Source organism: Schistocerca piceifrons, chromosome 6, assembly GCF_021461385.2.
Source record: "Schistocerca piceifrons isolate TAMUIC-IGC-003096 chromosome 6, iqSchPice1.1, whole genome shotgun sequence".
Classification (NCBI taxonomy): Eukaryota; Metazoa; Arthropoda; class Insecta; order Orthoptera; family Acrididae; genus Schistocerca; species Schistocerca piceifrons.
This window is the reverse complement of record NC_060143.1, coordinates 96,834,150-96,852,966: the sequence shown is the minus strand read 5'-3', so window position 1 is coordinate 96,852,966 and position 18,817 is coordinate 96,834,150. Positions and strand designations below refer to the sequence as shown.

The following is an 18,817-nucleotide window of genomic DNA, read 5'->3' as shown; positions in this document are numbered from 1 at the left end:
TCACAGTATTAACTAAATCCTATACATTTATATTCTATGGGAAAATACGATATTTTCACCACAATCATTTTAACCGATCAGCTTGTTTGCCTCCCAGAATACGTTCCTGATTTCTCTCGAACAATTTTGCGTTCCTGCGTACCGCTTTTCATCTCTTACAAATCACAATAGCCTAATACTGAGGTACTACAACAGCTTCATGTAACATCTATCAGCTCGACGAAAACAATAACAAACATAGATCTTTCTGCCCGCCAAAAATTTCGTCTTCATCTTCAAATGTTATACTCGAAACGCCTTCAACTGGATGTGGTAACTTCTGTGAACTACGTTACTTCCCGTGTTTCGCTGTCGCTGGAGTCTTGTCCAATAATGATAACTGTGAGCCAACAATAACTGCCAGATAAAAATGCCAATCTCTGACAGTTATTTCCACAGTCGTTCGAATTCTTTATGGCAACTCTATTTCTACTACCCGTCCAAGCTAATGTGACATATAAGGCGGTGGCTCAAGGGAACGACCGTATTTGTTAGTGCCTGTACTGCAGCTCCTATCACACACCGCTCTGACATTAACAGTATTTAATTGTTTGTGCTAAAAGTAACGAAGACGCACGACATAGTACACAGTTTTTATCAACAGACAGCGCGCAATCTCACAGTTATTCCCATGAACTATAGAACGCCTTCCACATGGTCTACCCCTCTCCTTCGCAGCCTGATCTCCGACGTATGACGCGAAAGCGTAGTACGATATTCGGTTAAGAGAATGTGCGAGGCACTGTTGGCAGTTATTGAAATAATTGCCAGTATCAGATGAACGATTATCACAGTAACCGTTACTTCTCAGTAACCGGTTATTTCTATCAGCTACGTTATTTTTTGCCACCTCCCGCCAACGCTAGAACGCCCTCTTCATGTACCTCGCCAGTTGCAATTTTCTGCCATGCCCTCTGTATAGCGTTCCATGATCCCGATTCAAGTAGTTTCTTCCAAATACGTGCAAGAAGCTGGCGCGTAGGACTCTCACGATTAGGATACAGCTCTCCATATCGCTTTATTGCTCTAACAGCATTTCTCCTGCTTTCACCATACACTAGAAGCATATCTAACTTTTCTTCGTTGGTGTACATATCTGCTCCAAGAAACTGTGACGGAAATGCGATGTCTTATTACGCCAGCACCACATTTATACCCTTCTCTCCAGCTACCTCATGCGTCACCTTGCGGAATTATCGAGAAGCATGTTTTTATCTCGTGCGAACAGAAACCAGACCGTCGGCGTGTTTTTTAATTGTGCCTGTCTACTTCTTCATCCGCATCGTCACCGCAGCGTTTTTATTTTTTAAATTCCACACCTTACCGCCATTTTACTGTTTTTTTTACAATGTCACCGTTTTATCGCCTGTTTTTCTTGTTTGTTTCTATTCTCATTATGTTTTTTTTTTTAACTTTTATGTAGGGTGTAGAGCAGCATATTACGTGGCTGCCAGCCCTCTCCCGCCCCCTCCCCCTCTGGCGGGGAGGATTTGAAACCCAATAAAGAAAAAAAAGAGAAGCATGGAAACAACGCCTTCCCTGTTAAGTTCCTCGGTGGCCAATTGGAAAGGTCGCATTGGACAACGCCGCTTCGTTGTGTCCTGGTTGGAAATCTAAACGTTTCAGAACATCACATTTGATAATGTTTCCTTCATTGTATGTTGCTACTGCATATTAAACTCCAAAATGCAATGTTTTTATCTGTACAAACACTCTTTTGGGAATCGTAATCCAAATTATTATTTACACCATCATTTGGATTTTATGTTTTCCTTGTAAACACTTTTCCAATAAACTTGGCTGTGATAAATCTCTAAATATGGGCTTAATTACATCAATTACAGCATTTGGCAAACGGTATGTATGGGCATATTCCTTTGGTATTTGCACCATTAGTCATCACCTGTGGCGCACAGTGCATGTTGTGGATGCTCATTTGTTGATGCAGTATGAAAGAATAATGCCCATACTGCTCTCCTCATATACTGAATGCTTCTTGTATTCTGCCTATTTGCACACCCATAATACCTCTGCAATCTATAAATTGCTTCATCTGTCAATCTTCCTCTTCCTCTAAGGGTCTTGGCATCACTAAGTTTCTGCTGGGATCCTAATGTTTGCTTTAGTTTGGGCAAGCGAGCCCCCATGCACTTCTGCACATGTCCAACGCACTCCTATTTGTTATTGTTAATTTCATTGCCAGCCTCTACAGCATTATATGCCTTAGAATCACCATCTCCTAGATAGTTAGTGTATCGTACATTATACCACTCTTGTCATCTGGAAAAAATTGCTTTCACTCTCTGCTTCCATCACTCCACTCATTCCATGAAAATTTGCTTCCCAACTTTCACTATGTTCGTCCTTGGTATTGCCCTTACATCTACAATATTTTGAGAGAATAGCAACATCAATTGCTTTGCAACTGTCTCCACTGGTAGCTGTCACAACTCCATTTAGAGATTTATGATCTCTACATTGCCATGATCCATGTAAAGCAACAGTTAAATCTCTACAATTCCCATTATCTGTCACAGCTTCTTCAACTGCTTTCTTCATTGTTGCTTGAGCAATATCTTCAGCAGAAGATCCCACCAATTCATTATAAAATCCAAACTTGGTTGATGGTTTTGGCAAGTTCATAATTCCACATAACATTGTCCCTGCAGCACTACCCTTGCTAATGCAACGCAAGCCATACACTTGCCTACCATTTGTATCATACACCTCTTTCCACTATTATCACTGTGAGGAATGCTGTTGGCATTAGAAAACGAAACTTCTGCAGCAAATTTGTTACACTTCAATAACAATTTACATGCCAAACCAATGTGTGAAGTTATTTTCAATTCCAGTCCTCTTTCTTTGCAAACTTGGCATAATATGTTATGTTTCAAAATATTAGAGAGCAAGGAAATGTTAATTATTTCATTTACATCATTACTATCACTTCTATAGTTTTAAAATTTTTCTATGCTGTCACAAAATTTATTGCTGGAAGAAGTTCTATCACATTCATTTGGAGTAGTCAGTGAAGCAGTCTGAGCAGCATCTTCCTTCGAAACAACAAAAGAGTTCTTCTTCCACTCATTGTGCCTTTTCTTAAACACTCAATTGCTGAAACGGGGCATATTGATATCTACAAACCAAATACATAAAACAGGTACAAGCAAAATTCGTCAAATACGCAAGATTGAACAGCTAAACAACACAAAGCAAACTCCACAAGTCAACACACATGGTATAGCGTTTATGTTTACCGATATGAACAGTCACTTGTCACAGAGATAAAGCCATACAACGTTGGAAAACAAAACACTGTCTAATTCTGCAAAGATACCCTGCTTGCAGCCAGCGAGCAACGCCATCAGAGGTGACCAACGAGTTAAAATTGACTCGTTGGAGGTGACACACCAAGTCGCTACAACCCAACGAGTTAAAATTTTAACTCGTTGCTACAACCGTTTACGCGGCGCGTCAACTTTGCAGCGATAAGAAACACGCTTAGAATTCACTTAGAAAGGTGAAACTTGATTTGTTTTGTTCAGAAAACCCCAAATATTTTTATAATGAAAAAAAAACAAAAAACGTTAATTTCGTCATTTTCATCGTTCCGGCTCCCCTTAACTGAAGCTACTTCTTCCAGTCCTTTTTCATCTACGGAAACATCCTTATGTTCTTCTTTCTGTTTATTTTTGAAGATCATGTACACTGTTTTTTCAGGTTAATAATTAACTTATTTTCAGAGAGCCTTTGTGCTGTACTACTGACTGATAAGAATGTATTTGATACAAGTGCCTCCAAATTGTTGGAAACATTTACCATTTGCATAAAGGATTTTGATTTCATTTTCATGTGTTTGTATATTATTCACAAATAAATTGAAGAGAAGGTCCCATTACAGATCCATGAGGTACACCATACGTAATGCTTCTAACTTCTGAACTGTATAAGTTATTAATGGCTACATATTGCCTCCTATTACTTAGATATGATGTTATACAGTTTGCTGCATGTCCACGGATAGCAGTATTCTCTAGTTTCTTTACTAGGTCTGTATGATCAACTGTGTCTAACGCCTTGGATGGATCAAGAAGAACTCCAGACACTACCATCTTGCTGTCAAAGGCCTGTATGATTGATTCTGTTAATGATTAAATGGCTGTTTCCGTTGATTTCCCTTTCTGATATCTGAGATGTGCTGGAGTTATTACATTATGTTTTTCCAAATAAGCAGTTAGTCTGTTTGAAAATTTCTAATATTTTGGAGAAGCCTTATACTAAAGATACTGGCGTGTAGTTGTTAGGGTCGTCGTGCTTTCGCTTTTTGGATACAGGTACTACTTTAACTAATTTGAGTTTATCTGGAAATACTCCTTCTTGGAAAGAGCAGTTGGCAATATCCAGTAGTGGTGTAATTATTTCTGCTGCCACCTGCTTGATTAGGTAGTTTGACACTTCATCATGTCCAGCAGACCTTTTAACTTTTAGCTTTTTCATTAGATTTGTCAGTTCCTTTTCAGACACTGGTTTCAGGAACACTGAGTGACTTGGCTTATCTGTCACAATAGTTTGGTGAGTTCCTTGGCTATTATATCCATGCTTTAGTTTTTCTATTGCATATGTGTAGTTATTATTCAGGATGTTGGCAATTTTTGTTTTATCTGTGATGATTTTGCTATTTACCGTCACAGTTTCTATTTCATTTGTTTCCTGTGAGTATTTTTTCTTGCCTCTCTCAGAGTTAATTATACTCCGAGCTGCTCTCATTTTTTTGATTTTGAAATAGTCTCATTAATTGATTTTGCTTCTTCTTGTCTTAACTGCCTGTATTTCTTGTGGTGCTGCCTGTAGGCTTCAATATTTTCTCTGTGTTTCATTTCTCTTGAGGTAGCTCTCTGTTCTATTATTTCCTTCGTAATCCACTGCTTATTTTCGAGATTCTTTCTTTTCCTCTTGGTTTTTGGAAATACTAAATTGAAGCAATGTGTTATGGTGTCTTGGAAAGCATTTTATTTTTCATCTGTTCCTTGGGCTTGAAGTGTGTCACTCCACCTCTCTTTTCTTAACATCACTTTGAAGATGTTGATATTTTGTTAGCTGATAAGTCTAACATATCTTTCTACGCTTTTATCTTCCTTTTGTGAGTTCAGATTTCCATATACTTCAAAAACCTGTCCAAAATGATCAGAAGTTGCTGTTTGTAGAACCTTTGTTGTATACACATTGCTACTTATATTAGTGATAAAATTGTCAATGTTTGACCCAGTTCCCAAAGTTACTCTTGTTGGTTCCATAACAGTTGCCTTCATGTTGTATTATAGTAGCAGCTCCTCAAATTTTTACTTTCTCTGTGTCTCTCATCCCATATTAGTGTTAAAATCACCACATATTATACAATCTTCCATTTTGTTTTTTTCTAGTAGAGTGGACATTTTTTCGAGGAAAGGATTTATTTTCCCACTTGGTGATTGGTGCACATAGAATACTCTCCATTGTAGATCGTACCTGACATTTCAAAATCTTTTTCTTTGAATTTTGGTAAGGTTTTGTATGTGTCATTCATACTACTATCATAATTCTATGCTGTTTAGACAAATATTGCTACTCCTCCACCTCTATATTCTGCTCTGTAGAAATAGTTTAAAAGATCATAATTTTTTATGGTATTGCGGATTTTGATGCAGAATTCTGTACTTAATTTCTTTTTGCTTACTAATAAAATTCTTAGTCTATATGATTAGCATGTTCATGTTTCTTGTCATTAATATTTAACTTCCAGTTTTTTGCTTCCCTTGGATTTACCATAAAAAAATCATCTCCCATATGTTGAGACATCATCTTTCTTCTTACTAAAGTTCTCATGGGCACTGATTCACTAGGCTTTCCTTTTTTCCTTTGTGCAGCAGTTTGCTGCTGCTCTTCATCTTTATCGCTTTGCATTTTGGACATAGTTCCACTAATATATGCTCTTCTCCTGTGGTGTCTGATGTAAGGAAATATTTTTATTATTTAGTATCAGATTAAGGAGGGCAAGCAACATATACTTGCGTGGCTCCCTTTCCCCTTTAGATAGTGCCGCGTACCATTGTGGAACAGTGAGGCTTTGTGCGAGCGATGTGGGGTTGGAGAAGTAAAGTATGCTAAGAAATTCCCAGACATCACTCGCACTGAAAATGTACGTAAGGGCCAGTTTAAAACTGAGTTTGAAGAATATTACAAGGGGGGAATATAAGTATTACGTTGGCCTCGACTGTTCTGTCCACACAATGACACATGGGACACAGTTGGCTTTGTAAAGAAAAAAAAAAAAAAAAAAAACGGTTGGCACATAGAAAGTAAATGATTAAGCGAACACAAATTTAAATTAATTGACACTATAATTACGAACTTGGACGTTATGTCCATATAACATGTTAACACATCAATATCAATGACAGGGATTGAGTGGTTTGAAAAATTTAAAAATAACGTAGAAATGTCCATCCATTAACCACTCTGCGTTTTTCACACATGCTCGTCCCACATGCAACAAAATGATAGTATTTTTCTGTAGGTTTTAACAAATTACATGTCTAATAATGACGCCTATGTAATGATGCATCCGTATTATACAGGAGATAAAAGAGAGTGATATCTTCTGGCAGTGGACGATGGGTGGTGCGCTTGTTTTTTGTAATATTCAAATGTCTTCCTAGTTTGTCTTTAATATCGTTTTTTTCATGCATGTTGAATTAGTCTATAGTTTCTTAGGCGCGTCAGTGGCGCTGGATTCGTTTCTTCTTGTAAATCGTCAAAATACATCATTACGATGCGTAATTAAATATTAATAATTGACAAATAAATGGCTCTTGCCCTCTTTCGTTACTCAAATCAGTGTTTTATGTGGCGAGATGTGGCGGTGTGAAAATACATCTCAATGGGTTTTGGGTTTTTATTTGGTGTCCTTGTTTCTATTGTGATACATTACAATTCAGCTCAATCTCATTAGGCCTAGCTATGTTTTTGTTGCTCTTCACCAACAGTTTTGCCTTTCAGATTAATTTGCAATGATATTGCTTTTTCTAGTGCTGGATATTTTGGATTTTGAATTGGTTCTATCATTTCTATTATGGAGCTCTCAAAATTCACTTTTTGGTTTACTGTCTTCGTTTATACTGTGGATATGTTGCAATTCAGCCCAGTCTCATTAGGTCTAACTATTTATTGTTGCTTTTTCATCACTGGTTTTGTCTTTAGGATTAATTTACAGTGAGATAATTTCTTCTTTTGCAGCATATACTGGATATTGATTTGCCTTAATCAATTCTCCTGCGGAGATCTCACAGTACAGCTCACTATTGTCAGATAAATTTTAGGTAACTGTTTTGGTTTCAATATATATGTTGGTTGCTGTTGATGTATTCCTATTTGCCGCACTTATCACCTCTGTTTTCAATCTTTTACACAAAGCAATTTTTCCTGTCGACATCAGATGCCGCCCATGCCTTGTATAATCATTTCTGCTCAAAAAGGTGTTGACATCAATTACTGTAACATGATAATGCTGAACTGAAGCTCTCATTATTTGACTGTTTAATTTCTAAAATAACACAGTAAGCAAAATGTCTCATTTTTACAGTTGCAGTTAATTTTAGTGTGTTTATATATACTTCCAGTTATATTACCGGTGTAGTGTAAGATTGTAAAGATCAGGCCGCCTTCATGTAGCACGCCGGGTAAATATCACTGAAATTCGAATGTCCCGCCAAAGCTCAGCTCACTTCGTAGAAGCTCGTCTCGCTTCGTATGCTTGGAGCCAGTCTATTGTCTAACATAGACTGTACTTGGAGCCGTAATTGCACGTCAGGCTGTATCTATACACAAACTATTAGTAGAATGTCGTGCTCAGGGTTTAGTGAAACGGAAGTATTGATGTATGTGAGGAGACCGGTGTCTTCGCCTGCTGACACGTTCACTTTAGTTTTGCCCATGGAGGTAAGAATAGAGGGAGACGCCGTGACGTCACAGCTGCGAAGCTATGTGAAGCCGAGGGTAGCCATCTCACTATCTCAGTCCGAGCAAAACATTGCTGCTGTAAGCTTGTGTGCATAGGCTTGTCGCTCGCTTTTGGAAGGATTTTGCGCTATTATGGTGACTTGTGTGGTGTTCGGGTGTACGAATCGTTCTGATTGTGATGCGAAATCGAAGGGAATAACATTTCATGTGTAAGTTGTCTCGTTAAGTGTGATTTTACAACTTCGTGTTTTTCTCCTGTATGATTTTAGATTTCCTAAAAATGAAAGTCGGAAAGCTCTGTGGGATAATGCCGTGAGGAGGAAGAATTGGCGTGCGTCTAAATGGAGCACTATATGTTCTCAGCATTTCCGAGAGGAGGACATAGACCGAACTTCCCTTTCAACAGTAAGGCTCCGAGAAAATGCTGTACCATCAGTTTTCCCTACACACCCAAAACATTTGCAAAAGGTATGTTAATTCAAAGAATTAAAGTCTTAGTTTTCAAGTTCACGTTTCAGTAATAATACGTACGTATCGTCGATAATCGAAGTGTTGAGTAACTCACTTTGTCTTCGTCATGTACCAAATTAAAAGCTAACACTACATTAACTGGCGTAAAGTATAGGCCTAAACAGGACACTGTGTAGATTTGCCATTCTATGTACCGTATTTCAGTAAATATTGGTGGTAATGAACAGTGTTTCCCAGTAGTGTAACGTAACTGAAATGTCCCAGAACGTATTACAAACAAGATGTATTTTTGGGGCTCTGGAGGGAGGGTATAGCTAACTTAGTTATCAGTTTATATTATTTAGCTCTAACTCCGAAAGTAATGGAATACACGTGTGAAGTAAATTATATCAGTTATGTGAATATTTAAGGCAGTAATTTGTGAACCTCTCACTTTGTCTGGTCTACTGTGTTGTACAACATTTTTATTGCACTGTCTTTGCTAGTTAATGGCAGTAATGTTTTATGAGTAATTTATACAGCTCTAGTTTTACTTATATATATATGTTTATTTTGGGAGGATTCCTTCAGGTCATTTGAATACATTAATTTCACTTTCCACCTGATTAGGTCCTTACACATAGCTTTTGCCTAGGAATGATTCCATGCTGTATATAGAATTTAAGAGGGGAGGTGCTGGAACACTGAAGTGTTTCTGCAGCTACACAATATGTTATAAAGAGATAATCCATTTCTCCATATTGTCATGTAGAAACAAATTTATGAAACACCTTTTTGATGAGCATCAGCCTCTGCACACAAGAGAATATTTGAGAAGAAAATTCAGGTTTCTGTTTAGATTATGAGACTACTGAAGCTAACAAGTTTGTCTGGTATAATTATTTAGTGAAGTCACAGAAATTAACACTTGGATTGTGTTAAATATAACTCTGTATTTGGGTTAAGCACAGCAAATGAACATTTCTTTTGTTTGATGCACTATTCATTGACATTCTCCATTGAAAGATATCATTGATTAAAAAGCTTTGGCAGTACCTTCTTGTTAACATTATCCCCTACTGTGGAACATTGAATATGCACCAACCACTAATGCAAAATTAAATATAACACACAATTTTATATCATTAACTGTTGGACCAGTTGTATTGAGAACTTGTTAACTGACAGCACCCATAGCGATACAATGTGATAGTTAAACAAGACACCCCAGCAGAAATATTTTACATGTTCAAAGTTTATATTTTTTCAATAAGTGTGTATTAATTGTAGCTTAGCACATGGGAGGCATTTCAAGTTGTCTGCTGAACACAACAACGGTTTTTGTTAGAGTAATGAGTATTTTATGAACAAGATAAATAGCTGCTGGAAAAATAGAATTTATATTTCTGGAAAGGACTAAGAATAGGAGTAATTAGTAGGCTGTAACATGCTGTTCACGACGAAGACTGTAACACCTTCAACCATCTGTTAAAAACAGTTCTTAATGTTTTCCATCCATTTATTTCATTTAGGGAGACAAGAAGAGAAAGCCACCATTGCGGAAGGAGAGCTCTTCCTTTCCATCATCAGTTTTGGCTACCATCAGCAGAGTGCAGGATGAAGAAGTTCCTGCTCTTGTTCCCTAGTACACTGCAGGACCACCAGAACGTAGTCAGACATCCTCTGAAAGTGAGGAACTGAAGATGAAGTGTGAACACCTCATAAGAATAACTGACCAGTACAAAAAACAAATTAAAACTCTTCAGCAGTCTAAGCGACGAATTAAGAAGAAAGTGGCTAACACTTCGGAACGGTGGCAGTTACTAAGCACGGAAAATAGTGCAGCGACAACTGACAACGACCACGATTACTTTGCTACTGGAATTTATCTCTCTGAAGTGGCAGTCCATATTGTAGTATATATAGCTGGATTTGTGGTGCGTCACTTAGAGTAAACCTTAAAATGTGAACCATGTTTATCCGTGTTGAGAGGGGATGGTAGCCATGTTGCTTATTCTCTCATTCATAGAAAGAGTAGGGGATGGTTGGTTTTACCATCGAATGATGTTGCTGACATCTGTGTGTGTGTGCAGAAAAAGTGTTCAGGCGCTATACTACAGGTAATTCTAAAGTTCCTTTGAAAAATCAGTTTTCCAAATGTGTGTCTGAGGTGCTTAGTGAATTCATATTCAAGCCAGTGTTATAAGGAATTAGCAGACCACATGAAAAATCAGCATCCCTTGGACAATCATATGATACTGCTGATTAAAGCAATTGCCACACGATACCTCCTGACACGGCAAAAACATGCAGCCAAGAGAATAAGTGATGCATTGCATGAAAATAAAATCAGGACAACCTATACAAAACTGGTACTCTTTATAGGTCAGTAACTGATATTTGTACACAGAGGTCTAGTGTGTGAGGCATCTTGTATAAAGCACTCATTATATTGAGGCAAACTGGGAATGTAACCTTATTGTAATTAATAAATGATGCACATTCTTCTTTTTCCGTTATGTCTATGTTATTATAACCAGCTACAAAATATTTGTGATGTATGTATCTTAAAACTATTAGTACTAGCATATTCAGGGTATCTATGAAAATTTGTTCCTGGTGTGTGATGGAGTCAGACAATTATAATTTTATGTGTGTGTGTAATACCTTCCAAATATATCTTCCTCATACCAAAATTTGGAACTACATTATATGTAGAGTGTTTCCAAGTGATTGATACTCCACCATACCAGTATGCAGTACTAGTTCTGCAACAGCTTGTGATCTGTGTGCTTCCAAATGGAACATACATTTCTTTTTGAAATATTTAGCAATTGTTTGGCAGAGTATGCTGTAGTATGTTCTAGCCAGTGTTGTTAATTAAGTTTCCATGAGTGACAACATGTTAATGAGAAATAGAATTGCCTCATTTTTGGCATATTGAAATACATTCCCATCATTGTGTGGTATGTTATGGTTTTTGCTTGTGTGTCATTACAAATTATATTTTTTTGTGATCTAGTCCAACAGTGGTTTACCCTCAAAAAATGTGAGAGATAATAGTGTTCGCAGGTGAGTGTTATTGGTTTACCACTACTTCATTGGGCACTAAATTTTCTAGCAGTCTCTCCCCTAATCCACTGAAATGTAACCCATGTGTTGTACAGAAACTACAGCCCACAACATTTATATTTGTAGTAAGACATATTTTATAAATGATTGCATATTTTCTTATGTTTGTTTGCTTGACTACTTTCCTGGTTTATGCAAGACCACTGTGATAAATCATATGTATGTGGAATGGTAAATAGTATTACATTTGTATCAGTCAGGAGACTGACATTTCTTTCATTCTCAACAAGCAATGATGTGGACTTTGTTACAATTTCATATAATATATTTTTTTACATAGAACTGTTATTTTTAAATTCCACGATCTTATGAAAAAGGCGGTTAACTGAAAAGTCACATCGTAATAATTTTTCTGTATACCTGTAACAAGCAGTTCAACAAAGTGGATAACAACAGATCAAGAAAAGCTTTTTTGCTGGAATAAAATTCTGAATATAGTACCTAATATTTATGCTTTATTTCATTCCCAGTTCCCATACTTTTTATGAATGACTAAGGTATATATAGCCTATATTTTTATTAGGACAATGATTTCAAAAGCAAATCCTAGTTTCAATGTTAGTAAAACTTTGTCATTGGCAAGCAATGAAGCTTCTGCTTATTGATTGAGACATTCCACACTTCTCAAACTATGATGTAAAATTTTGCTCCATGATCTGTCTCAATCCCTTCATCATTTCATTTTGTACCACTGTAAATACCTGTCAGCTTGACAAGAAAGGCTTGCATTTAAAAGAATGAAAATTATAAAATAGGGAATGACATAAACAAAGCTCACTGTAGAATGGTTTATGCCTAAGCTACCTAAAAACACTGGGACATTGTTGTCCTGTTAAGAAATCTCTTCCATACCAAAATAAGAAATTGGAACCTAAGGTAAGTAAGCAATAAGTAGAACTCCTTACTAATATTAAAATGAGTCCCATAGCAGATGAAAATTGGAACACTGTTATACTGCCTTGGCTAACAGACATGTCACTTAAATGCTGCTGCTGCAGTTGATTTGTTAGTTACTAAAAAAAAGTGCCGTAGTCTCATATTAGAGCTGCTGCATATCACTTAAGAGAAGAAATGTGGGTATGTATTGAAGTGTGTATGAACTGTATGGCAAAGTGTTTTGTTTTCTTCCTCAGGGTCAATGTTATCCAAACTGAAAGTACCTGTTTTGTGTATAACAAACACCTAATCTATATTTCTTGGGATTCTCCACAGTTATATTCCACTTGACAACAGAATGAAGTTGTGCACAATGTGACAGGTTGTTGGCTAAACATTAACACACATTGAGTTATTTTATCAGACTTATTTATCTGCTGCTTCATTGTTTAAATAATTAACAACAAAGACAGATCACTTGGTTACCTCTTCAGATATAGGTGGTGGTCAGAACCGCAATCAGTCTGTTACACATTAGTAAATAGTTGCTACAATACATCATTCTGAACTCAAACAACTGAAAAGTTTTGGTTTGTATGTCACGAAAATCGGAAAAGACGTCACTTTTCGTAAATCTGGCATTGCTTCGTCCAATCAGATGATCGTAAGAATAAGTAAAGAAAGAACCCTAGTTTGTGATACACGTTGATTACTGAATTAACAAAATTGTATCGTTTACATTGAAGACTAGCCATTCGTAATATTACATTAAAAACTATTTTTAATCAGAAGAAACGCGGAATTTCGCCTTTACGAGATTTTATTTTAAACAAAAACTTTTAAATAACCAATCTGATGACGTTACATGCGTATATGGTGCAATTAGCGACTTTAATACACGCAGCGCTATAGCACACTCTCAATGTTTTGGTCAGAGTGTCATGGCAGAGAGCCACGCCCCCATGGCTTCAAAACGTAGTACGGCTGGGATACGTAGCGCCATCTCCCCTTATTCTTACCTCCATGGTTTTGCCCATAGATCATTTTTACATTGAAGACACGCCATGTTGCATGCACAAACATCTGCGCCGAATGTGGATACTCTTGCGTAATGAATGTCTGGGTAAATACGTTACGTCATGGCATTCGAGAGATAACCTAAATAAAACACCCAAATAAAATTTTATAGTTTCAAGTATGTCTTGTTATAGTTAATACCAGTACAGTGGATTGTACGCCATGTAACATTAGGAATATGGTAAAGTTAATAACATTCGGAAAGAATTACTTGCATTTATTTTGTTATAACAATTTCAGCAAACACGCCAAATTTATTTCACACAAATCGGGCGTGGCTGCTGAAAAAATGTACACCGATTTAAACGGAATGAAAACTCTTTCGAGGAAGATGTTCGAGAAAGCTGTAGAGTCGGTTCGGCCTCATAACATCATAAGAGAGAATGTGAAACTGAGCGATACTAAGTTGTTTGTTCAAAACGAAACATACATCGTAAACGAGAACTGTTATATAGTAGGTTTTGGGAAAGCTGTGTTGGGTATGGCTGTAGAAATTGAAAACATTTTGGGGAAACATTTAGTTACTGGGATTGTAAGTGTACCACTTGGAATTTTGGACACATTCAAGAACATGCCACACATGCTTCCAATGCAAAACACGAAACTACAAGTAGTGGAAGGAGCAGAAAATAATTTACCGGATGAGAATGCATTAGCGGCCTCCAGAAAAATAGAAGCACTAGTGAGAAGCCTAAATGAAAGTTCTTTACTTATTGTTCTGATCTCAGGTGGTGGTTCAGCACTTCTACCAGCTCCAATTCCACCACTAACTTTAGGTGAAAAGATAGAGACCATAAAACTCTTGAGCTCTGCTGGTGCAAATATTATGGAACTAAACTGTATCAGAAAAAAGCTTTCTTACTTGAAGGGTGGAGGCCTTGCTAAATTGGCTTACCCAGCACAGATTATTTCACTTATTTTGTCAGATGTTGTGGAGGACAATTTAGGCTACATTGCAAGTGGTCCAACAGTACCAAATACAGATGGAATCAATGATGCTTTGAATATAATAAAGAAATATGACTTGCTTGACAGGATTCCATTGTCAGTCTCTACAGTACTGTGTAATACAGCATCTCATGCACTTGACTGTTTTCCACACACACAAAACTTAATAATTGGAAACAACTCTGTAGCTCTGTACAGTGCATCCACAGAAGCAAGTGTTAATGGCTACCATCCAGTTATTTTGACCAGAAGTATTTTTCATAGTGTGCAAGAAGTCTGCAGAGCTTACATATTACTAGTTACAAATATATGCAAATTTTTGAGTGGACAGATATCAGAGAAAAAGTTCTTAAACACATTTGCTACAGTTACCTACAACATACCTCTGGAGACAGATTTGCAAGAGAAATTGCTTCAAGGGCTATACAATTTTGGTAAGACTAACGGATTGTGTTTGTTGGCTGGTGGGGAGACAACAGTCCAGGTGAAAGGAAAAGGAAAAGGTGGCCGTAATCAAGAATTAGCACTACTTTTCTCACTGAGTTTACAGGATGCCCTTAAGGACGAACCTGATCTAAATAAATATGATATTTTGCTTCTAAGTGCTGGTACAGATGGTATAGATGGTCCAACTGAAGCAGCAGGTGCAATTGGATACAACCAGCAAGTTGAAATTGCTGAAAAATGCAATTTGAACATTACAGAATATCTCAAAAATAACGATTCTCACAATTTTTACCTAAAGTTGGACATTTCTGATGACTTAATAATTACAGGACATACAGGAACAAATGTAATGGATGTGCATATTATAATCATAAAGGCTGCAAAAGTATGTAAACGTTGTAAAATGTCAGAAAAGTTTTGAATATGTAAATCATAAACACAGTAAATAGTCATTGTCACCAAAAATTGAGATCTGTCTTACACTTTTATTATTGGTTTACTTTTTTAATAAATGTGATGAGCTGTGTACCTAGTTGTCATTAAAATCATTCATTTGTGCAGCCATCTGTATTGCACACAAATTACTATTTTCTGTTGTGATTTTTTTTCTCCTGGATGTATCTAAAACAAGGTATACTTTTGCACCAGAACTGTTATTTAAAAATTGTAAAACCCAACAGGAATTCAGAAAAATCTTTGGAAGAACATAGACTGTATAATTGCTCTTTGTGTCCATAATCCACACCAGTGTCTGTTCATTTTAAATGTTTTGTGTGCATGAATTGCACAGCTATTGTTATACTGCTTTACTCCTTGCTCCACACTTTCAATGTGATAAGTTAATTATCTGAGTTCTATTTAGTTGAAATATTACAGAATTGTACTATGTCAATTTAAAGAGCTCTGTCTACTTGTGCAGTTATTTGGTAGTACCATAGAAGTGTCTGTATATGTTTTAAGAACAATAGGCCAGCACACATTCATGTTTAACACTTCTCTCTCTCTCTCTCTCTCTCTCTCTCTCTCTCTCTCTCTCTCTTTTCATTGTAACAATAGAAATATGTCTATGGATAGAAATGCATCTAATTTATAATATTTGTGTGTGTAACAGATGAGTGCCACCCATGTCGTCATCATACAAAATCTTGTCAGACTAAAGAAGTTTTCTCATGCTAGAACTGGTGTCATCCAGTTATGTTGTCTTATACTGTTGCCAACTTATAATACTGTGGTAAATGTTTGCCTGCCTGGACCTTTGTGAAATGTTGAAACAAAATTTTCAGGAAGTGGGAGAATTTGTTTTAAAATTATAAGAAATTACATGAAATAATTTCCTTTTTCAGAATGCTTATTAATTCCAGACATACCAAACAATAACACATAGTGACTATGTAAATAAACATGAAATATAATTGTCACAAATATACACATTCTGTATGGTGGTAGTGAAATAAACACAGCCTATGTTGGGGAAAAAGGAAAACATGTTTAGAAGATTTAAATTAACAACATGCAATGATGGTAATATTTTCAATAGTAGCACAGAGCAAGAACAGGTAGTAAGAATACTTTATGTTGCAAACAGTCTCTGTTGCACATTACAACTGTAATGAATACTACATACTATAAGGTGCAGCTAATTATTAGAAGCATTTACGCACTTATTCCGTAGATTCTTTTATGCATGTTAGGTATCAGGATGTGGAATGAGTCAGAAAATGAATAAATATAAACATGCAACAAGAGCTGTCAGGGAGAATACAATTAATTTACAAAAATGTTGAAAGAGAAAGTAATACAATAAAACTAGGACACAAGCAGAAGCAAAGTGAAACAAAAGGCATGGAAATCGGCATAGTACAAGGATTGCGATATGTTTTGCAACAATATATAACAAATAACAATCAAAATATGTGCAAACAAAACACTCTACATATGTATGTTAAGAATTCGTCTAGTGAATAAATTGTTTTATCAAATAAGTACATATTTATTTTTAAATGACTGTTACCACACAGACCTTTGATGTTATTTGGCAGTGAATTAAATATCTTAATACTAGATTCCTTTCTATATGTGGTTTTGAATTCACTCTTTAAATCAGTCTTCCTACTTGTATTGTAATCATGGCACATTTCGTTTGCTTTGTAGTGCACAGGATTTTCAGCCACAAAGCTCATAATGGAATAAATATGTTGAGAAGTGGTAGTAGGCATTCCAAGTTTCTTAGAAAAATAACAGAAGATTATCGGGGGGACATCTGCACTTATCTTGTTCAGCAACAGTACTGTCCATCCTATTTCAGGTATTTCCAATGTTTAATTTTTGATAAATTTTTCCAAAACACAAAGCTGCAGAGTAAATATAGTTTCAGCTTTTTGCTGTAATCATTCCTGTTTTTAACTTACCAATGGCAATTAAAAACTCAAAGATGAAACAAGTACAGGTAATCATGCCATCTTTACTCATTAGCTTATTTCATTGTTTGTATTTCATCCAGATGTTGCAGAATTATCTTAATGTTTACAAATATGATGTTTACTGCTGAATGAAGTATACTAACCAACCATACTAAACAAGCACACATAGGTAAGATGATAACTGAACAGGACTACGGTTGGTACATAGCATACAATTCAAGTCTTAATCTACCATAGATTCATATTGTTCCAAACAAACAAGAATGACTAGAAACAGAAATTGTCACCAACCAGATCAAACATATATACAAAATTGCATGATCTCCAAGCGGATGAAAATGGAATTGACACTTAAATACTCTAATTGAGGGACTCATTTCAGTGTGTGTCGTGCCAAGAAGCAGTTATTACTGTGGTCTTCAGTCCGAAGACTGGTTTGCACCTCTATCCTGTGAAAGCTGCTTCATCTCCGAATAACTACTGCAACATGCATCTGTTTGCACCTGCTTACTGTATTCGTCTGTTGGTCTCTTTCCTCCCCCACCAAATTTCCCTCCAATACTAAACTGGTGATGCCTTGACGTCTCAGAATGTATCAACCTATCACTTATTTTAGTCAAGTTATGCCACAAATTTCTTGTCTCCCCAGTTCTGTTCAATACCTACTCACTGGTTACATTATCTGCCCCTCTAATCTTCAGCATCCTTGTGTACAACCACATGTCAAAAGCTTCTGCTCTCGTTTTGTCCAAACTTGCATACAAGGCTACACTCCAGAAAAGATGCCCTGACACTTCACTCTATATTCAATAACAACTTTCTCTTCTTCATAAACACTTTTGCTGCCAGTGTCCGTCTACAAATTATAGCCTCTCTACTTAGGCCATCATTAGTTATTTTACTGCCCAAATAGCAAAACTAATTTACTACTTTTAGTTTCTTTTTTTTCTAATCTAATTCCTTCAGCATAGCTTGAATTAATTTGACTACTTTCTGTTACCTTTTTTTCCCCTTCTGTTGGTATTCATTTTATATCATCCTTTCAGGACACTGCTCATTCCATTCTGCCCTGTCCCTCACCCTTCTCAGCCACTGGATTCATTTTGTGTCGCTCCACTCATAACTGCCATCTGGTTTCTGTACAAGTTATGCTCACTTTCAGAATTTCAGTGTGTTCCAGTCAACAACTTCAAAAGATTTCTCCAAATCTACAAATGTTATAAACACAGGTTTGCCTTTGCTTAACCTATCTTCTAAGATAGGTCGAAGGGTCAGTGCTGCCTTGCGTTTTCCTACATTTCTCTGAAATCCAAACTGATCTTACCTGAGGTTGGCTTCTACCAATTTTCTTTTCTTCTGTGGTTGAAACCTGTAATTGATAGCAGTGAGATTTTTGGGGAAATTTACAGTATATATCAAAAGGATAGACT

At 36.5% G+C, this 18,817-nt stretch overlaps 1 protein-coding gene across 1 annotated transcript; it reads left to right on the top strand.

Annotated features, from left to right (window-relative positions):
- The first annotated feature begins 13,593 nt into the window (after positions 1 to 13,593).
- Positions 13,594 to 17,028, top strand: LOC124802997 (glycerate kinase). Its single transcript, XM_047264100.1, has one exon. It carries the CDS (start codon positions 13,751 to 13,753, stop codon positions 15,386 to 15,388), a length of 1,638 nt encoding a protein of 545 aa, XP_047120056.1. The 5' UTR covers positions 13,594 to 13,750; the 3' UTR covers positions 15,389 to 17,028.
- The last annotated feature ends 1,789 nt before the right edge of the window (positions 17,029 to 18,817 follow it).

Bases quoted from the DNA above. Each gene is read 5' to 3' on its own strand.
- LOC124802997 (XM_047264100.1), top strand. From the start codon at position 13,751: ATGGTAAAGTTAATAACATTCGGAAAGAATTACTTGCATTTATTTTGT.